Here is a 20,693-nt window from a genome sequence, read left to right on the forward strand (position 1 = left end):
ATACTGGGACAATTCCGCCCGAGAGAAGCAAGGCCCACGGAGAGAGATGTGCCAAGAGTACAACTACAGAAGACCACTACTATTCTCCATGGCAGTGAATGGAAGGGAAGGTCTGAGAAATCCACGACTGTAGCGCAGACTAAGCCAAAGAAGTACTGTCCATTCTGTGACTCTGTGAAGCATTACATGAATCAATGCAGTAACTTTGAAATCTTGACAAAGGCACAGAAGACAGAGTGGATCAAAGCAAATAAGAAGTGCTGGAGATGCGGCCATGAGCATCAAAGTGTGACCTCAAGGCCAAGTGCAAACAGTGTGAAAAACAGCACCTTGACATTCTTCACAAAGTCAATACCAGTCAAACTGCTACCGCATCTGGCAAGTCTAGCACACCTGAAGAAAGCACCTGCTTGGTAAATTCCACCTTGGAGACACTTTATATATATTGACCAACCAGCAACAGCCAGGTGTTACTGAAATCGGGTTGTCCTCCAGAGTGGTAACAAAATGATTGTGTTGGACGATGGTTCAGAGTGCACCATACCCCTTCATGAGGCAGTGGCTAGCCTGAGGCAACAAGGAGAACCTGAAGACCTAGCACTCCTTACTGTTCAGCAAGAAGTTTGCACTATCCATGGTGCCTCTGTGTCATTTTCGGTGGCTCCAGTTTCACAGTCTGGAAGGTCTTTCCAGATCCACAGGGCTTTTACTGCAAAGGAACTTGGCCTGGCCTGTCACACATACACAATCAAAGCCCTACAGAAGAGGTTCAGACACCTGAAGGACCTGATGTTAAGAACACACAGCCCTTGCTGCTTATTGGGTCGGATAATCCACATCTCATCACTCCAGTGAAACCAGTACGTCTTGGCCCCCCTGGCGGACCTGCAGCTGTGTTCACCAGACAGTTTCACTGGACTCTACAAGATCCCTCAAGATTCCTGCGTCATCGGCTGAGTCCACAGCAGTGCCTGTTCACTTCTAGTGTCAATCCAGAAGCCAAGCTCTTCAGCCATGTTCAGAAATTGTGACAGATGGATACCTTACCATATCACAGTAAACAGCTTTTTACCAGGTCCAGGCAAGATGCCACTGCTATCAGACAGCTGGAAGAGGAGACAATAAGAGTTCCAGTGGATGGAGTGAGACAGTATGGCACCCCACTATTGCGGAAGGAACATCTTCCTCCGCTCCATGCCACTCCGGAGACCGTCATGGCTCAGTTACACAGGACAGAAAGATGGCTGGCCAGACAACCAGACAGAGCAGAAGCCTATTCTAAAGAGAGAGAATAGAGAGAAACTTCTCAATGCTGGCTATGTCACACCTGCGCCGCTGAAAGAGGTGGCGAAGAGCAGTAATTTGTGGTTCATCCCACACCACATGGTACAACACATTGGTAAAGACAGGATTGTCTTCAACTGCTCCTTCACCTTCAAAGGACAGAGCCTGAATGACACCTACTGCCGGGGCCCAGTCTGGGAGCCAGCTTGTTGGGAATCCTTCTCAGGTTCAGGGAACACCCAGTCGCCATCAGTAGTGATGTCAAAGGGATGTTCCACCACGTCCACCTACGGGAAGAAGACAAACCCTTCTTGTGTTTCTTATGGCGCGACATAAAGGTCGATGCTCGTCTGTCCATAGAACGGAATTTCTATGTTGACAACTGGTTGCAGAGCCTTCCCTCTGAAGCTGAAGTTGGTGGACCAGTTGCAGTCCCTCCTCAAGGATGGGGGTTTTGAATTGCGGCAATGGACAATTAATGCTCCTGCAGTAATTGACCACCTGCCACTCGAGTCTTGATCAAAAAGCAGTGTGATCTGGTTCACACGGGAGGCCACTGATCCTCAAAGAACGCACCCTAGGACTCACGAAGCATTGTAAGTCTGATACATTGCAGTACAAGCATCACCAGTTTAAGTTAGAGTTTAAGTCCAGAGCCAACCATCCGCAACATCTACTGACTCCTAGCTCAGCAATATGATCCCCTTGGATTCATTATCTCATATACTACCAGAGCCAAAGTCATTGTGCAACAACTCTGGGACAAGAGGAGAGAATGGGACAGTCCCAACTTACCAGAAGATCTGCTCAAAGCCTGGCACTCGTGGGAAAGTGAACTGCCCCATCTGTCATTAATGCTGCTGCGATGCTAGACCGAACAAAATTCAGATTGATGCAACAGCACCAGAAGTATTCATGTGTTCTGTGATGCCTCTGATCAGGCCTATGGGTCTGTAGTAGTGATGGGAATTCCAGCTCTGTATAGAAAGCTGGTTCTTGTGGCACGGCTCAGAACCCTTGGCCACACATTCTGCCTTTGCTTGATCAATAAAACTGAAATGCAGGCAAAATTTTGCTTCTTTTCCTGCCATTCATTTTCAATTCCCACCTGTTTCCAGCGTTACTGTGTGGGTGTGCTAGTGACCGTTCTCTCTCTGTACTGTTTAGCAACCGCCCCTCCCCCTTATGATCAGTGCTCATGTAGCTGACCAATCACGTGCGGCTTGAACAGAAGAAAAAAAAAAAAAGAAAAAAGGAGCGAGTCCGAGCCAGGATTGATTCAGTTACCGTCATTCATTTGAAAGAGCCGCATTGTTTGCGACCGACACATCACTAGTCTGTAGCATACCTGCGCACTGACAACGGGTAAGAACAAGTTAATGTGGCTTTTTTGGCATCAATTCTGAGACTCTTTCGACCCATCTTCTACTCCACTGAGATGGACGGCTTTGGCCCAATGCTGATCAAGGTGGGGCGACGCAGTGAGAAGAGGTGCGGCATTTTTAGTGTCTCACCACTCGAGCAGTCCATCTCGATCTCGTGGCGAGCATGGATGCTGATTCCTTCTTGATGTCACTCCAAGGATTCATAGCTCGGAGAGAAAAGCCCGTTGAGCTCCTCTCAGATCAAGGCACCAACGTCAAGGGCAGGAGTAAAGAACTGCATGAAGCATTCACTGCTCTGGTACCAGATCTTTAAGAACAACTGGCGAAGGAACAAATCCGGTTCCGATTTATCCCACCTAGTGCTTCGCACTTCGGGGAGTCTTGGGAGAGAGAGGTGCGATCCGTAAAGGCAGCCCTCTTCACAACGTTGGGATCCCAGGTCGCGTCAGAGTGTTGGGTGTTGAGGACAGTTTTGCTTGAAGTGGAGAGCATCCTCAATGCCTGACCTCTGGGTTACGTCTCCACAGATGACGCCGACCCACATCCCATCACACCTAAGGAGACCTGGAGACATTCCCAAGTCTTAGCTGACCACTTCTGGAAGAACTTCATCCGGCACTTCCTGCCCACCTTTCAAGCCCAGCAGAAGTGGCAAACCGAGAGAGAAGATATCGTCGTTGGAACTGTGTTCCTCATCGCTGATCAACAGACTCCAAGATCTCTTTGGCAAGTACGTACAGTGACGGCTGTCATACCAGGAGTTGATGGACGGGTCAGGACTGCAGTAGTTCAAGTCAAGGATCGGGTCTATACTCGCCCGGTGGTATGACTAATCAAACTCCCGGCACTGCCCCCTGAACCTACCAAGCAGTAGTGGAACTCTGCTTGATGTCTGTTTGTTATTGCTAACCCGGTTTTTGTACCTTAAATACCTCGTTGCCATGTATTTCTGATTTTACCTACACTTGTTGGGAACCTTGAACGCCTCACTTGCCCCGCAGATCCATCCATTGAGAAACGCAGATGAGCGATCACAAGCAGTGTGTGCGTCTATGAGACAAAACCACGCACACGCAGAAAGTTGTTATGCCGTGAAGAGATGATAAACATCCTGAAACCAGCAACCTGACTTTCCCTCTATATCCTGCATGGATGAACATCATTACTGCCCTGACCCGACACGCTGAAGCGATTGCTGTCCAAGATTCATCCATTAAGTCTTTCATACAGTAAACATTTGCATTTGCCGCATTTGTAAGGAACATGCATTTGTGGGATGAGCAGCAGAGCTGAGTATGTGGGCTGCGCCCATGAAAACTTTTCCAAATCTTCTCTGCCAATGACAGCTTATTCTGCCATTGACTCTTGTTTGGTGTTTGGTGGATTGGATGAGTGAAGTTTGAAGAAACAAGACATATTGGCAATTTAACAGTTGAGTGTGGAATATACAGATCACTGGTCATATAATTACAATATCATGAAAAAGCTGATTTATTTCAGTGATTTAATTCAAAAGGTGAAACTTGTATAATGTATACATTCATTCCACACAGACTTATGTATTAAGTGTTTATTTTTCTGAGATACTGAATTTGGGGTTTTCATTAGTTGTCAGTTATGATCATCAAAATTAAAAGAAATAAACACTAGAAATATATAAGTCTGTGTGTAATGAATGAATACAATATAAAAGTTTCACTTTTTGAATGGAATTAATTAAATAAATCAACTTTTTGATGATATTCTAACTATATGACCAGCACCTGTATATGTGTGTGTGTATACATACAAATGCATACCTATATAAAGAACTGAATGAAACTGAATCAATTTCAGGCAATGTTTAAATTCTTAGGTGAAGAAAAGTGTGAACAGCTTTAGATTGACCTGATGAGAGGAGACTAATTGTAATCCCCCATTTACTGCATTGTGTTGGTAACATTACACATTGGTGTAAACACCAATGTGTAATGTTTAAATGTTTAAATTCTTAGGTGAAGAAAAGTGTGAACAGCTTTAGATTGACCTGATGAGAGGAGACTAATTGTGAAAGACTAATTGTAATCCCCCATTTACTGCATTGTGTTGGTAACATTACACATTGGTGTAAACACCAATGTGTAAACACCAATGTGTAATGTTTAAAAGTTTAAATTCTTAGGTGAAGAAAAGTGTGAACAGCTTTAGATTGACCTGATGAGAGGAGACTAATTGTGAAAGACTAATTGTAATCCCCCATTTACTGCATTGTGTTGGTAACATTACACATTGGTGTAAACACCAGTGTAAACACCAATGTGTAATGTTGAAAGAAAATATTTTCTTTCCATTACATTCACTCCACAGACACTCCACTCTTTCTTCCTGACTAATTCAAAAGACTAAATAAAAAAACTGGATTGTGATTTGAGTTGAAACCTTGTTTCAAGCTTTACTTTTGTATTGTGTTTGTATAAACATTCTGATTAGTGAACAGCATCAAGGCGACTGTGAATGACTGGAAGAGGGACATGAAATGTTTCAATTCCTTACAGAAGTGCATAAAATTAAGAATTACATATTATTCAGTCAAAGACATACTAATTCAATGTAATTTAGACAGTGCCATTTTTAATTTCAAAATTCATTCCAATGTAATCTTACTGTGCCTTTCAGAATTAAATGAAGTAGTCTTTCATTGCATGGTCCACTTTATGAACAAATTAAGCAACATACTTCAAGTATTGTCATTTCAAAAACTGGAAGAATTTAATTAAAAAAACTACATTCATTTAACTTGTCAGTTGACAGTTTTTATTTTTAAACAATGTTTCTGAAAAAGCAAAACTCAAAAGCTTCATCTTCTCAACATTCAAAACATTCACAAGTTCTGCAACCAAGATAATGGTCATTAAAAATTCAAAAGAAAAACCTCTGCCACACATAATTGTTCAGAAAAAAACACATAAAAGTACAACCATCCTTATGTTTTACAAAAAAAGTTCTGTTTCCTTTATTGATTCAATATATTTCAAGTAGCAACAATTCATAAACAGTGTTTCAGAAGAAAACTCTTCATGTCGTCCCCTCAAATAGCATTGCTGTCATGACACCATGACCACCCAGGGTTTTGTTAACATGATACTAATTGTTCTATTGTCCTCAGCCTAGACCCACATCTAGTGACATCATCACTACAAAGCCCAAAATGGAGGTCCAGGACGCCAGCTTCCCATTTCCACTGATGACACAAAGAAAAAAAAAAAAAAAAAAGGAAAAAATTTTGGGATGTTGAATTGGTAGAGAAAATGTATTTTCCCTTATCTCTCTTTCTTTACCCATCTTCCTTCTTACCTGACTTGAGCCTCTGGTATGATGTCATCTACTACCACGTAAACCATTGCCCCAGCAGCAAATGCCAGTGCATATGGCAACACAGGTTCTGCCAGAACCACAGCGATGGCACCCAGTAACCCAGCAAAAGGCTCTACCATGCCACTTAACTGCCCATACCTGAGTAGGAGACAAGAACAAACAACTTAAAGTATTGGAAGTGAAATGATTTATGGCAGTATCTGAACTAAAAGGACAAGTGTCTTTCCCTACCAGAAGGCTGTCCACGTTGAGACCCCTGAACCTCGAAGTGGTAGACTCACTGCCAAACCTTCTGGAAAATTCTGGATGCCAATGCCAATAGCCAGATTTCTAAGGAAATTCACAAATAATGAATACTTCATTTCTGTTTACAAGAAACAGCAACCTTAAAGATATTTTTACTGATGAAAAGACAACCAAGAAAGGGTTTTATTTAGATTTTTTGCTACATTGTCTTGAATATCCAACACAAGCGCAGTAGGCAGAAACTTTGTAAAGAATTCATGTTTCGAAAGTGGACAATTCTGTGGCATTGTGATACATGTGTCCCTGATGATGGCCACAGGCCAAACACATTATATCAGATTTGATTAGATTTTTTGTCAAGCATAGAAAAATATCACTATCCCTATTAAGTTTACAATACAAGCTCCCAACAGTCAACATTTTCGTGTGCGACAAAAAATGGACCAGACCAGGCTCTGTCCTTTGAAGGTGAAGGACCAGACCCAACTAGGCCAGTGAGCGGTGATAACTATCATGTCTTTGGGATTATCAGGTGGGAACCTACTTTCATCTGTGTTTCGTCTAGTAAGGCCCACGACACCTCCAGGAGGCTAGACCGTGAACACTGGCGTCCCAGAGTCACCCCCTAATGCCAGCCATTACCACTCCTCACACAAAGACGCAACAGCAGATCTTGCTACAAACCCTCTACATCCTCCTTCCACTGGACAAATCCTAACCTTAAAATTTAGTTATGTTGCCACGTATATCGGCCTTGTGAGAGACTAATTTTATAACCGGACAAGATGTGCTTTAGACTTGCAGCACCTGAACACAACGAACATAACGGGTCTCCCTTTACCCAGAGTTTTAGGTTCTGGGGAGTTGGCAAGACATCATATGTTGCCCCTATCAAAAATCTAATACTACTTTCCTCCATACTCCACAGCTCTTTCCAACTAAGCTTTTTCTTCTCTACACCTTCCCAGTTCAACCACTGTCCCTGCTTAGCCTGAGCCACTGCCTTTGCACTCCTTAATATTTCCTCCTGTCTACAAACCTACTCTACAACTAGCTTCCTCTTCTCTTTGGGACCTGCTCTACTCCACACCGGTTTGCCTGGGCCAAGCCCCAAGCCTCCCTGGCCTATCTGTACATTACCCACAATCTGTGTATGCCTAATATGCTTTTGCTTCCTGCACTGCCATTCTTGGATTCCATTTTCTTCCCTTGGTTGGGCTTGGAACTTCTCACAGTACTATTTTTTCTAAAATGAATAACCTGAGTTTTACTCAGTTTTATTGATAAACTCCATTTGGGATGGGCAATGATTTCCGATTAATCTATATCTTTTAGAAAATTGTTAATGTATTAATGTAACAATAATTTTGTCTTTTCAAAGAGGTATGTTATTTCCCTTATTCTCAGCAGCACTGAGAAATATCATGTGTGGGATGTCATGAAATATCACTTCATATGAGAAATTAAGCTCTTATTTCCATACTTATGCTTCGGCACACTTTTTTTTTCCTTCGTGAAGCTTCAAGTCAGAGCCAAGTAGTGTTAATAGGAATTGTTCATGGATCATCCTATAGAAGAGAATTAACCCATATCTGTACACAGTGTTGTTTTTTTTTTTTTTTTGGATACAATGCTAAGTAGACTACTACCCTCATTTAAAAAAACAACTGAACCGCCTCCTGCTTTCTCTATATGTTTGGTGTTCAGTGTGTGTTGAGAGGGTGGTCGAATAGCTGGAGTACTGGAAATGCACATATTTAAACTCCATCCGCAACACAAAATCTTTATATATTTAACATATTTTGTCAATAATCTCAGATTCAGTGAGCAAAGTATCATAATTTATGTAAAACATCAGCAAATCAACACATTAACAAATTTAATTATTGAAGTAAAGTCAGATTATTTATATATCCTCCTAAATAACAAACTCTTGCATGGCATGCATTTTTAATTTCTCTTTCGTGTGTTGTTGGTCATCTTGAATCTAACCTGTACTGTTTTATACTCTTCTGCCACCACAAAGTGGAAGTATAATGGGCCCAGGGCCTTGGAGAGAAAAATTTAGTATTGTGGTCTAGATGACCCAAAATGTGATGGCCAGGTCCTCGATGATTAAAGAGAAAACAAGGTTAGGGACAGGACATCACTTTGTTTAACAGTGTTGCCCCACAATAAGAAGGTTGCAGCTTCAATTCCTGGGTCGGGGCGCCTTTCTGTGCTGTTCCTCCTGCTTGCATGGACTTCCTCCCACCATCCAAAGATATGCATTTTTAGGTTGATTAGGTAAATTGTCAGTAGTTCTGAGTGTGAGTGTGAGTGGTTGTTCATCTCTGTCTGTCTCTGTGTGTTAGCCCTGTGATGGACTGGCGATCTGTCCAGGGTGTACCCCACTCTCGCTCAGTGTGAGCTGGGATTGGCTCCAGCAGCCCCGACAACCCCAAAATAGATAAGTGGTAGAAGATGAATGAATGAATGAACTACAAATATTACAATGTACTATACACTGATTTCAGAGCATCACAGACATTATCACCCACACCTCCTGTTAAAGATTTGAAAGAAAGAAAATTTTAAACAAATCCAAAAAAATGTACAAAAGTAGATTTATTTTTTACAATTCTTGCGTGGGCAGTCTCCAAATACTGGATCAGCCTATCATTCAAAATACTAGAATAGAATTAATTATGCTAAGAAGGCAGTTTTCTCTATAATAAAGTGGTATTCTTTTTTTGATGATTTTTGAATAGGTTTAATAATAGATGTATACCACTCAGAGGGAAGAAGGGTATGGCGAAGAGAGTGTGACTGTAATGATACCAATAAATCTGAGGTGTGTTACAATCATTTTAAATATCTTTACAACAGATAAGTTGGTCATTATACTGTAAGGCTTGCAAACACATTTTTTTACATACAGAACAAATTCATCCCACACTGGCCGCTGCATTTTGTATTCTACAATTTAATATAAGTAACTAAAAGCAGGAATGAATCTCCTACTTCATTAATTTGATAAAATATTCATACAGCTCGTCTTTTAGCTTGTTCATACGCAAAAACACAGATACATGCACATGTGCCCACACAGGCACAAAGGCATGCACAAGCAGGAAAAGTTATTTATAGTAGATGTTGGGCATCTGTCATCTATCTCAAATCCTAGAAAAAACATTAAAATGCTTTTATGGTTTTCACTTAGTTATGTAGTCACTGATGATAACCCTAACCCTAACCCTAACCCACCACCAACACATGCCAGCTTAACAACAGCAGCTTCTCCTTCAAATTCAAATAGGTGTGCCTGAGTACCCCTCAAGAGGGACTAGATTTGCCTGTGGCCTGAATATAAATTCATAAAGTAAAGTCCTGCTTCCGCTTTTTTAAGTGCACACTCTCTTCTGCATTCCTAACCCTAACCCTAACCCTATCCATCAGATGTCAGATGCACACCACAAAGCTTCACTAAAACAGTTTTTCTCAGTCATACCTATTAGCATGTTACATGGATGAATCCTGATGATGTTGTTGACTATCAACCAACATAAAATGTGTTTTGGCATGGACCCCAGCAATAGGTGTTATCCATGTTAACAGGATTGTAAGAATTTCTGTGTCATGGTCTGGGTTTTTGTGTTTGTATTTTAATTTCCTGTGCTCCATCTTCCCCCTCTGTATTAGTTTTGAAGGGTGTGTGGCAGAAGGTGTGGCTGGCCAAACACCACCTTCCCGGGCTTCCACGAGGCACACCTGTTTCCCTTCTCACCTTCATCAGGCTCTCCATAAAAGACTGGTTAAGCACTGACTATGCTGCCAGATAGTTCTGTCTTGTTGGGACAGTCAACTCGTGTACTCTTCGTCTCGCAGTGAAATTTGTCAGTGCCCAGGTGCCTGTGTGATTTTCATTACCTTTTGGAATTTCTAATTTTGGTTTTCTCTTTTTGTTTTTCTCTTCTCTAGTGTGGTGTGCCTCGAGCCCGAGTTTTTTCCGTTCTTCATTGTTCCTGTGGCCAGCCTGCCTTCTGGCGCTGCCCCCTGGATTTATATTTTCCTTTTTTAGAGTGGCTAATGTTTTTGTGTTTTTTACTATTGTGAATGGATTACCATTAAATACCGGAATGTTTCCTTTTTAAGTTCTACTCTCAATGTCTCTTTTATACAATCAGTATAAAAAGAGTAACCTGAGAGACTAAATCAAAATGTATAGATACAAAGGTTACTATGTGCTGCAGAATACATAAATTTTGAGCAGTAAAAACAGATCAGTCAAAACGCCTGGGGCACGTGCACATGAGAATGGCCAGGGTTGATCATTGTAAAAAAGTATTTTTTGCTGACTTGAGGAACATTATGCAGAAGCTTCAAATGATTTCATAAAGAACCTCTCATAATATTGGCAAGTATAAAATGAGATGAGGACAGAGAATATGAGAATAAGAATTTCCCTGCTTGGGATCAAGAGAGTAAATCAATCATTCAATCAATTAATAAATTATCAAACCAACCAAACACATTGTCACATTTTAACTGTAGATGTCAGGAGCACAAAGTAAAACTCCAATTCTGGCCATTTGCTTAAGGTTTCCAAAATTAAACCAGAGCATGTTTTTCAGGGTCTATATCATATGGCATGATAAATTATTCCCCAGGATAACTAATCTAGTTTAGTAGTAGTAATAGTGGTATTTATGGATAAATAGAGATGCGTAATGAGTGTAATGTGTAATTGATACTTGTCTTACCGGGCACTTTCAAAGGTAGCAGATGAAGTCTTTCCAACGGCTCCAAATGCAACTCCCACAGCTAAGCCCTCTGCAGATAAAAAAAATACAGGGACAAACACACGTCTCAGAAGTCTATGACTCTTTTGAAGGAGGAGAAATTAATAAAGTTGGGGATGAGTTTTTGTACAAATGGACAAAAATGTATCAAAATGTTTATAGATGATTTGTTGTTGGGAGAGAACTGTGATTTCCTTTTTCTTTTACTTCCAATGATAGAATGGAAAAACAAAATAAGGTTAAGTTGCAAAATGAATAATGAGAGGAAAAACATTTCAAAGTACATAAAACCAAGTCAACTCAATTGAGCTTTCCATGGATAAATATGAAGTGGATAACAGAAAACCATATAGGCATGTGAACACGCACTGGTTTCCTCACCCTCTTCTGAAATCTTATGATCTCATACATGAAATTGCAACATTGAAAGTACTTTGTCCATCAAAGAAAGGTTTTTGTTCACTGTGGTGGCCTTTTTGTTCATGCTATCTTGCTAGCATGTGAACAGAAGATATAAAATGTTATCTCTGTCTCTGGTGACATTATCTTATGGTGCAACTTTCAGACCACACACAGAGTGGCTCCAGCTGTTACTAATGTCACATGGCAAGCTGAAAAAGCTGAAAACAAATTAAATCATACATACTTCATGTATACATTAATTGTCAAACATTTGTTTAAATGTCTTGCTGATTTATTATTTTTTTTAATTTTTTTTTTATTATTAGCTGAAAGAAACAAGGATCTATGAGCAATCATCAAAAATGCTTCTCTTCTGTCTCAGAGGGCTAGCTGAACATGTTGGAAAGAGAATCATATGCTGTGACCTTTGCAACCACCAGATCTTCAACCAATACAGTAGAACACAGATGGTAGACTTCTGACTTTTTGAGATGTTGGAAAGCACTGTTTATAATCATCAAAAGACTAAATTGAGTCATTTTTTAACAAGACATTTCCCTAGTCCCTCGTACAAAACAAGTCTCTAAAACACAACCTTCTTTCACCTACACAATATTGCAAAGATCAGAAACATCCTTTCTCAAGTGGATGCATAAAAAAAAAAGATCACATTTCTCCTGTGCTGGCTTCTCTTCATTGGCTCCCAGTAAAAATGAGAATAGTATTCAAAGTCCTTATCCTAATGTACAAAGCTCTTAATGACAAAGTTCCATCATATCACAGAGAGCTCATAGTTCCTAATTGTTCCAGTAGGCCACTTCGCTCTCTGGATGTAGGTTTACTTGTGGTTCCTCTTTGCTCCTATAGCCCTAGACTAGTGGGGCATTGACTAGTGGTTGCATTGAGCACCTCTCTCTTTTTCTTTTTCCCTCCTTGTCTTCCTCTTTCTGTCTCTCTGTGACTCTCACTGTCTCTCCACCTTGCATATATATTGCAATATTACATTTAATATAATGTAACTTTAGATGATATAACTGCAGATGTTATTTAACTTTGTTTCTTCCCATGGTATGTGTTTTGTCCCTCCTGTCCCTGTTTGTACAGGTGCTGAATCATCTCTGTCCAATTTTCCCGCTCAGTACCTGCTGATGCAATAGTTACATTTAGTTATCATTAAACTATTGTATTCCTACTATTCACTTCCCAATAAACTTCTTTTTGTCCCATATTGCGCATTTAGTGTTACCAGTTTGCAATCACTGCATGTTTTCTTTGTATTTTCCAGGGCATCTTCTCTCCTGTTCTCTCTGTCGTTCTACATCAGCACAACAAAATTGTGTTTCATACCCATTGCCTTCATACAACTACATGGCACACATCAGAATTATACAACAGCACATATACATTTGATTGTGTATGTACATTAAAACTTTAAACAGTCCACTGTCTGAATAGAGGCATTGTGGGTGTGGGGTCGCACCACCGAGCTTGAGGAGGTTGGCTGCAGCCTCTGTCAGGTGCTGCCACCCAGTGGTGAGGGCAGAGGCAGGATGGGGGTGGTGGGGGGAGAGAATGGATGCAGGCCTCTCCAACATGGATGGAATTCTCTGGGAGGATAAACTATGGGGCAGATGTCCTTCAGAACTGATAAAATTGCTGTGTTTGGGTTTAGCAGAAGAGCATAGATTCCAATACGTCTCCTCTTACAGTACATTCCAAATTGATATAACATTTCATGTTTCCTGCTCCTCAGCATCAACTTCTTCACAAAGCAGACAACTTCTTCGAGATGGTTTCCGTTTCAGTTTAAGAATCAAAACAGTCTGTTGTGGTGGCAGCCGGCATCTTACCATTTTTGCAGTATGCGAGGGCACCCTCTATTCCGAGAAGAAGGAGTCCTCCAACCATGAATCCAAATCAGTAGAGGTCCTCAATATCCTCTATGGAGAGTGGCGCCAAGCACGTTACATGCCAGTTTCCCCAGGAACTGAAGATATAGCCCGCTGGATGGGTTCCATCTGGGCAAGCAGGCTACCCCGATCCTGATTTTCTTGTCGAAATAATGGTGTCAATAGCGCTGAGAGACCAGCTGATCAATTCCATGTTTGGAGTTTGGAGAATTCACAGATGAGTTGAGATAGGGCTCGTCGAAGCTGAGACTGAGACAGAGACAAGACAAGAGGAGAGAGGAGTGCGACTGCTCTCGCCAAGTCCCACAAGCTCCTTCCTTCAGTAATTTTTTTTAAGTCAATACACGGTAAAGTACATCCCTTCCAGACCTAGATTTGATATGAGGTAATAAATTACACAATCCTATCCACAACATGTCAGTGCTCTCCAAATTCTTCGTCAGCCACCCTCCAGCAGCTGCTGCCAGTTACAGGTTCCAGTGTTTCTGTGTTTTTGGTGTCTACAGAAAGATGTGCTGTGGTATCTGGTTCCAAGGCATTCATAGCAGATCCTTTAAGGGCTGTAAATTGCGAGATTATTCTCAGTCTCTCACACTAGAAAATTCAAAAACCAGTTCTACAACTAACAGTATATCTTCCACCTCATAGGAAGTTAGTCATCACTACAGACAAAATCATTATATTGATTGGGTGATTTAAATGTTCATTTTGATGTTGCTAGTGGCAGCCTTAATTATACATTCAATTCATTAGTAGGCTGAATTAGCTTTTTCCAGCATGTGAATGAACCTACTATGCTTCATACCCTTGAGCTTGTCTTAACATATGGCATTGAAATTGACCAGATTATAATAGTTCCTTGATATCTTCTTATCTCCGACCATTACCTGTTAGGATCCTGTGTGTTCTCTGTTTGTTTGTTTGTTTTTTTGTTTCCTGTCTATGTCTAGCTGGGCGTGGCTGACATACTTCTCTGCTGCATCTACTCCTTCACCACCTCAACTGTATCATAACCACTGTCCAGTGCCACGCTCTGCAAGCCTCCTGTTTACCTCCTTGTAAGTTCCCCAGCCCTGTTGTTCACTCCTCTCCTCTCCCCCTCTTTGTTACTAAATTCACTTTTGTTAAAATCTGGATTGTGGATTCAGCTTTGTTATTAAGCCTTGGTTTAACAGAAAGCACTGGCCACACTCATAGATCCTGCATATTAAGTTTGTCAGGCTGTGTCCGCTCAAGGAGCCTTGTTAAGACAGCGCAATGAGTTTCTCCAGGCCCTGTATGGAAACAGCCAGCGCCATGTCTCAAGTCTCAGAGCTAACCTATCAAGTCTCTGCGCTTGCAACCGCCGTTCCCACCACTTCTCTCACTGGCTTCAGGTTGCTGAAAGGCAGTGCATTGGCGTGGACTGAGGCTCCTAGTTCCTGTGTGAGGTTGAGTATGCAAACTTATCCCGATTTTGAGACCAGGTTTAAGTTTTTGACCAGCCCAGCTACCATGGTAATGCTGCTACTTGTTTGCTCAACCTACATAAAGTCACGAGGACTGTAGCAGACTACTCCATTGACTTTTGCACACTGGCCACTGATTCTCAGTCGAACAAAGCTGTTCTCCACCAGGTTTTTATTAAGGGGCTAAATGAGCAACTTAAGGGTGAGCTAGCCGCTTGGGATGACCCTAAAGACCTGCAGGACGTGGTTTATCTTGCCACCAAGATGTCCAATCGCCTATGTGAGCGACGCAGGGAGAAGGCATCTGTTTACCTCTTCGCCTTTTCCAGAAGCCGTCCCAGTTCCCCTCTGACAGTGCCATCAGCACAGCACTCGGCCCCCAAGCTCACCCAGCGGAGGAAGAGGTGACGCAGCTGGGCAGAGTTAAGCTAACAACTGAAGAGCGCTGTTAAGTTACTTCAGGGTTTTCTGTGCTATTTCTCCACTTGAAAGAGATGGGGTTCTTCTATCCAGAGCTGGACGCCTCTCAATGAACCAAATCGACTTTTTCCTTTTCTTCCTTTTATATTTATCCAGTTGAAGTGCAGAAACAATGGTATGGAATTTCATAAGATGAAAAACCAGCTGCTTCTCTGGTTTTGGTAGATGTCCCCGCTTTGCACGGATCCCTCAACAGTGCGATTGATCACTTCTATGAAAGTATTTTTTTGTTTCTTCTTTTTTATGTTTCCATCCCGGACTGCTCTTACCGGAACATGGTGTCTGTAAAGGCCTGTACAGCGCGGTGGGATTTATTGGTTCCGGTGCCTTAATTGTTCCAGCGCAAACTCAGCAGTTTGACTTCACAAGCATCTTCACAGGCATTGAGTGTGAGTGAGTGTCTATACCGTGCTCAAGGAGGTCATTTTCTGGCCAGTTGCCCTTTTTGCCCCAAAAGACAAGGCTCATCAACAAGGATGGGGGCACTGGCGAGCCACCATTCTGGACTATAAGCCTAACCCTAACCCTAACCCACTATTTTTTTCACACGCTTTGAACCCTCCGGCTTAAACAACGCAACTAATTTATGTTTTTTTTCCGGTAACAAGCTTCATGCTGCCAATACATGTCACATCAGACCGATGAAAATAACCAAACAGGTCCCAGTGGACCAAGGAAATAGTTTGAATTAAATCAAATGGACCCACACTGGATTTTTCAGATCAGTAATTCATTTTGCGCTTAATGCACACACCCTTATCATGGAAAACACACGAAGCAATGCATATGATGCAGTTTTCAAGTTAAAGTTGATCAATCTGGGAAAAAGGCAAAATCTTTCTGTGTAACATATTTCCTGCCGTTTCCTCCCATATTTCACACCTGCGGCTAAACAAGTGTGGCCTACATATGTACAAAACTGTTTTTCTCTTTAAATTTAGCAGGTGCGGCTTATATTCAGGTGCTCTCTGTATTCCGGAAATTAAGGTAATAACATTTGAGTTTACAATGACTGACTGCATAGCATCAAAGAAAAGATTCAGATGTAGCAGGTGATTATCTGAAAAGACTGTGGCTACATTTAGGGAGAATATTCAGTCATCATTTGCTACAATGCCACGTGTAAAAAAAAAAAAAAAAAAAATTCATCCCTACATAGGTTGATAATCTTGTGAATAACACTATGGCCTTCCTGTGTTAAAATCTTGATACTGCTGCCCCTTTGAAAAATAAAGTAATGAAACAGAAGAGGCTAGCACTTTGGTATAACTTTCAAATTTGTGCCTTAAAGCAGACGTCACAGAAACTTGTAAAGAAAATGGTGGTCCAGTGATGTAGGTGAATCCTACCTAGCCTGGAAAGAAAGTTTAAAACCATATAAAACACTCTTTGCAATGCCAGAAGTTTGTACTATTTAGTGTTAATAAATAATTAATAATAAATTGACAGAGAACAACCCGAGGTTAGGTTCTCTTCATTACTGTAGCCAAGCTGACAGAAAGTTCCAGCTCAATCACTGAAACACTGATTCCTATAGCTCTCAGCAGTAATGATTTAATAGGCTTTTTTACAAATAAAATTGTAAGTTACGTTCTGACCTACATTTGGGAATGATCTACTATCAAAAGTGTCTTTCAACTTGTTTTATTTGGCCCTAAGAATCTCAGAGAAGCATTATCTCATCATCTAACCACTCTGGACAGCTCTACCTTGGCTTCCAGCTACATTGTAAGGAACCTCTGAGTCATTTTGGACCACTTGTATAGGAAAAATACATCTATTCCTTACAACAGCTGCTTGAGAGTCATAAAGTTCTATTTAGGATGCTGACTGTCGACACTGAGGAGGCTCTGTGGCCATTTCTGCTTAATACTTTACTTGGCTGATCTCCCAGTAAGGTAACTGCTAAAAGATAGGATGATGTATGAGCCACGGGTACATGGTATTATTGTAACTGTATAAAGTAGCAGTTCAGAGACTGTTCGATGCTATTTTCTGTTTGTAGTATATTCTGTGTTACTTGGTGAAAATCGCCCTCTTTGAAGAGTACCTGAATAAACTGGGAAGACCATCTTTTGCATGCGTTCTCTGTTTCCAGAAGAGTTCCCACAACACACACAAACACACTTTCTTTCACGGTTGCAAAATTGTGAAAATCAGAAACATCCTGTCTCATGCGAATGCAGGAAACCTAGTGCGTGCATTTGTTGCATCTAGACTCGACTACTGTAATTCATTACTATCCAAATGATGTCCGAATGATTCTCTGATCCTGTTGACCCTTCAGTTGATCCAGGAAGCTGCTGCATGAGCATTGACAGGAAATAGACAACAAAATCACATTTCTCCTGTCGTAGCTTCTCTTCATTGGCTTCTGGTAAAATTCACAATAGTATTTAAAATCCTTCTCCTACCATGCAAAGCTCTTAATGACCAATCCATAATTTCTCAAAGAGCTCATACTTTCCTGTTGTCACAATAGGTGACTTTGCTCTCTCAATAGAGCTTTACTTGTATTCCTAGAGTCTTCAAGAGTAAATCAAGAGGCAGATCTTTCAGCTATCAGGCTCCTCTTCAATGGAACCAACTCCCAGCATCGGTGGACTTGCTTGCTTGAAACTTTCAAACTCAGGTTTAAAACCTTCTTCTATGACAAAGCCCAGAATTAAAAAGTTAAAATGTTATTATTCTTACTTTATTTAAACTGCTATAGGCCTGACCGGTCTGCAGTTATTCAGCCCAATACGCAACAAACTGTAATGCACTGTGTATTCTGACAACTTTCTATTAGGACCAACATGAACTTTTTTAGATATTCTGCAACAGTAGCCTGTCTGTTGGATCAGGTCAAAGGGTTCAACCTTTGTTCCCCATGAACATCAATGAGCATTGGCCACCCATGAATCTGTTGCCAATTCCAGTTATTTAGTTAAGTTACAGTTATCACCATTATTAAGTTTCAGAACTGATATAGCATTTTTATTCTCAAGATCAGTCCAAAAATGGATACAACTTAAAATAACCCTCATATGATTTAAACAGATATTTGTTTAAATCTGTTAATTTCTGTACACTACAGGATACAGGTTTGGAAGCAAGATCAAATTTCTACAAAATAAGAGCACAAAGCCATTGGTATAATTTGCAACATTATTATTATATAAAGAGTCACAGAGGTTACTTTGAAGACTTTACTTTCTTCAAAGTAACCTCCACTGGACAAAGTATATGCTCCAAGTTTTTTATGGTATTTCATCAGGAATTGCATTCCTAACTTCATCAATGCAAGAATGCTAATTTGTGGGATGCAAATTTCGGACTGATTGGTCTGATTCGCTTCACACAATCTTAGCTGGACAGATCTGTTTACTGACCATCTTTTGAACCACCTTCCTCTTCTTTTCTGTCTAGGTAACTGCAACAGATCTTTTGACCCACAAGTCCAAATAGAACTGCACAATGCTGGAGTATGAAGTGGTACTGTTCCTTCTTTATTATGCCCTTTACGACAAACAAATCTCCTCCTCAATCACCCGCAGAACATTCCTATACCATGGCACTACAAACTCCAGGCCTTATTGTGGGTGTTATGCATGGTGCTTTAAGATGTTCACCAGTTTGTCTGCGGACACTGTCCTGAATCTTCCTATAGAGTGTTCCTATAACTTAGCGTACAGAAAATTGCACAGAAAATCTATATCAGCATGCACCCAATCATCATCAATGAACATGCACCAGTGTAATTAGATTATAATTCTCAAATTCGTGCCTTAGAGCAGACGTCAAGGAAATTAGAAAGAAATTGGCGTTCCAGTAACTTGGAAGAGTCTCACCAAGCCCTGAAAGAAAGCTTAAAAATGTATAAAAAGCACTTTGCAGTGCTAGAAGCTTATTACTCAGCACTAATAGAAGAAAACAAGAACACCCCCAGGTTTCTCTTCAGCACTGTAGCCAGACTGACAGAGCTGACATAGTCAGTTGAACCAGCGACCCCCTTAGCTCTCAGCAGGGATGATTTTATGGGCTTTTTTACAGATAAAATTCTAACAATCAGAGAAAGAATTCATCAGCACTTACATAGACAGTAATCTTCTACTGAATAGAGCAACTCCTGAATCAAACATCATGCAAACATCAACCTGTCTTTTAGACCCAGTACCAACGAGCCTCTTCAAAGAGATTTTTTATTTAATTGAACCATTCATCTTATATCTGATTAATTTGACCTTATCTTTGTGTTATGTACCTCAGACTCTTAGGACCACAGTTGACAAACCCAGGCTTAAAAAGCCAAATCTTGAGCCAGATGTTTTGGCCACCTACAGACCCATATTGAACCTTCCATTCATGTCTAAAATCATTGAAAAAGCAGTAGCAAACCAATTAAACAACCATCTGCATAGGAATGGTTTGCTGAAGTTTCATAAACGGTTTCATTAAGGATTTAGAGCTTATCACAGCACAGAAACAGCGCTGATTAAAGTCTCCAATGATATTCTAATGGCTTCAGACAATGGATCAGTCTCCATATTTCTCCTCTTAGATCTCAGTGCTTTATTCAATACCATAGATCATAACATTTAACTACAGAGACTGGAACATGAAATTGGGATTAAAGGAACTGCACTAAGGTGGTTCAAATCCTATTTATCAGATAGACATGTATTCATGTTGACAATATCTCCTCCTCAAGCACTATTGCCAATTATGTCCCACAGGGTTTGGTACTTGGACCAATCCTCATTTTATATCTGCTTCCTTTAGGCAACATTATCAGGAAACACAGCATCAATTTTCACTGTTATGCAGATAACACTCAGTTGTATTTATCAATCAAGCCAAATGAAGTTAGTCAGATCGCCAGACTGCAGACTTGTTTCTCCCAGTTCTAAGCATGTGTACTGCATTCACTAACTATGTTTTCCCAAAGTCTCTATCTCTCTGGTCCTCTCCTCTCCCTCCCTGTCCTCATCCTGCAGGTGGTAACTCATTGCCTACCCCCTGTGCCTCTCTTGCTCTCTCTCTCAACCCAATCGGTCGAGGCAGATGGCTGCCCCCCTGAGCCTGGTTCTGCCCGAGATTTCTGCCTCTTCAAGGAAGTTTTTCCTTGCCACTGACGCCAAGTGCTTGCTCATAGGGGTATCTGTTGGTTTTTTTTTAATTATTTTATAAAGAGTTTGGTCTAGACCTGCTGTATATGTAAAGTGCCTTGATGTAACTTGTAATTTGTCGCTATACAAATAAATCTGATTTGATTTGATTTGTCCCTTGACCTTCAACAGAATCCACTGTGAAACTAATCCCACTTGGTGCTTTAATGCCTCATTACCTAAGATTCCCCCAAATTTACAACTGGACAATATCCTATTAAAAAAAAAAAAAAAAAAAAGAGTTTATACAACA

The 20,693-nt window shown here is 40.8% G+C and overlaps 1 protein-coding gene across 3 annotated transcripts in view; it reads right to left on the reverse strand.

The window, feature by feature from the left end:
- Positions 1-5,439: 5,439 nt before the first annotated feature.
- slc39a11 (solute carrier family 39, member 11) overlaps positions 5,440-20,693 on the reverse strand; it is a 61,417-nt gene continuing 46,163 nt past the window's right edge. For all 3 annotated transcript variants that reach the window (XM_029528284.1, XM_029528283.1, XM_029528282.1), the window contains exons 7-10: positions 11,012-11,081; positions 6,255-6,353; positions 6,003-6,161; positions 5,440-5,889 (exon numbers count right to left, since the gene is read on the reverse strand). In XM_029528284.1, coding sequence (XP_029384144.1) covers positions 5,811-5,889; positions 6,003-6,161; positions 6,255-6,353; positions 11,012-11,081 — 407 coding nt within the window. In that variant the 3' untranslated portion in view covers positions 5,440-5,810. The remainder of the gene's footprint in view (positions 5,890-6,002; positions 6,162-6,254; positions 6,354-11,011; positions 11,082-20,693) is intronic.

Source organism: Echeneis naucrates, chromosome 19, assembly GCF_900963305.1.
Source record: "Echeneis naucrates chromosome 19, fEcheNa1.1, whole genome shotgun sequence".
In the NCBI taxonomy this organism is placed as follows: domain Eukaryota; kingdom Metazoa; phylum Chordata; class Actinopteri; order Carangiformes; family Echeneidae; genus Echeneis; species Echeneis naucrates.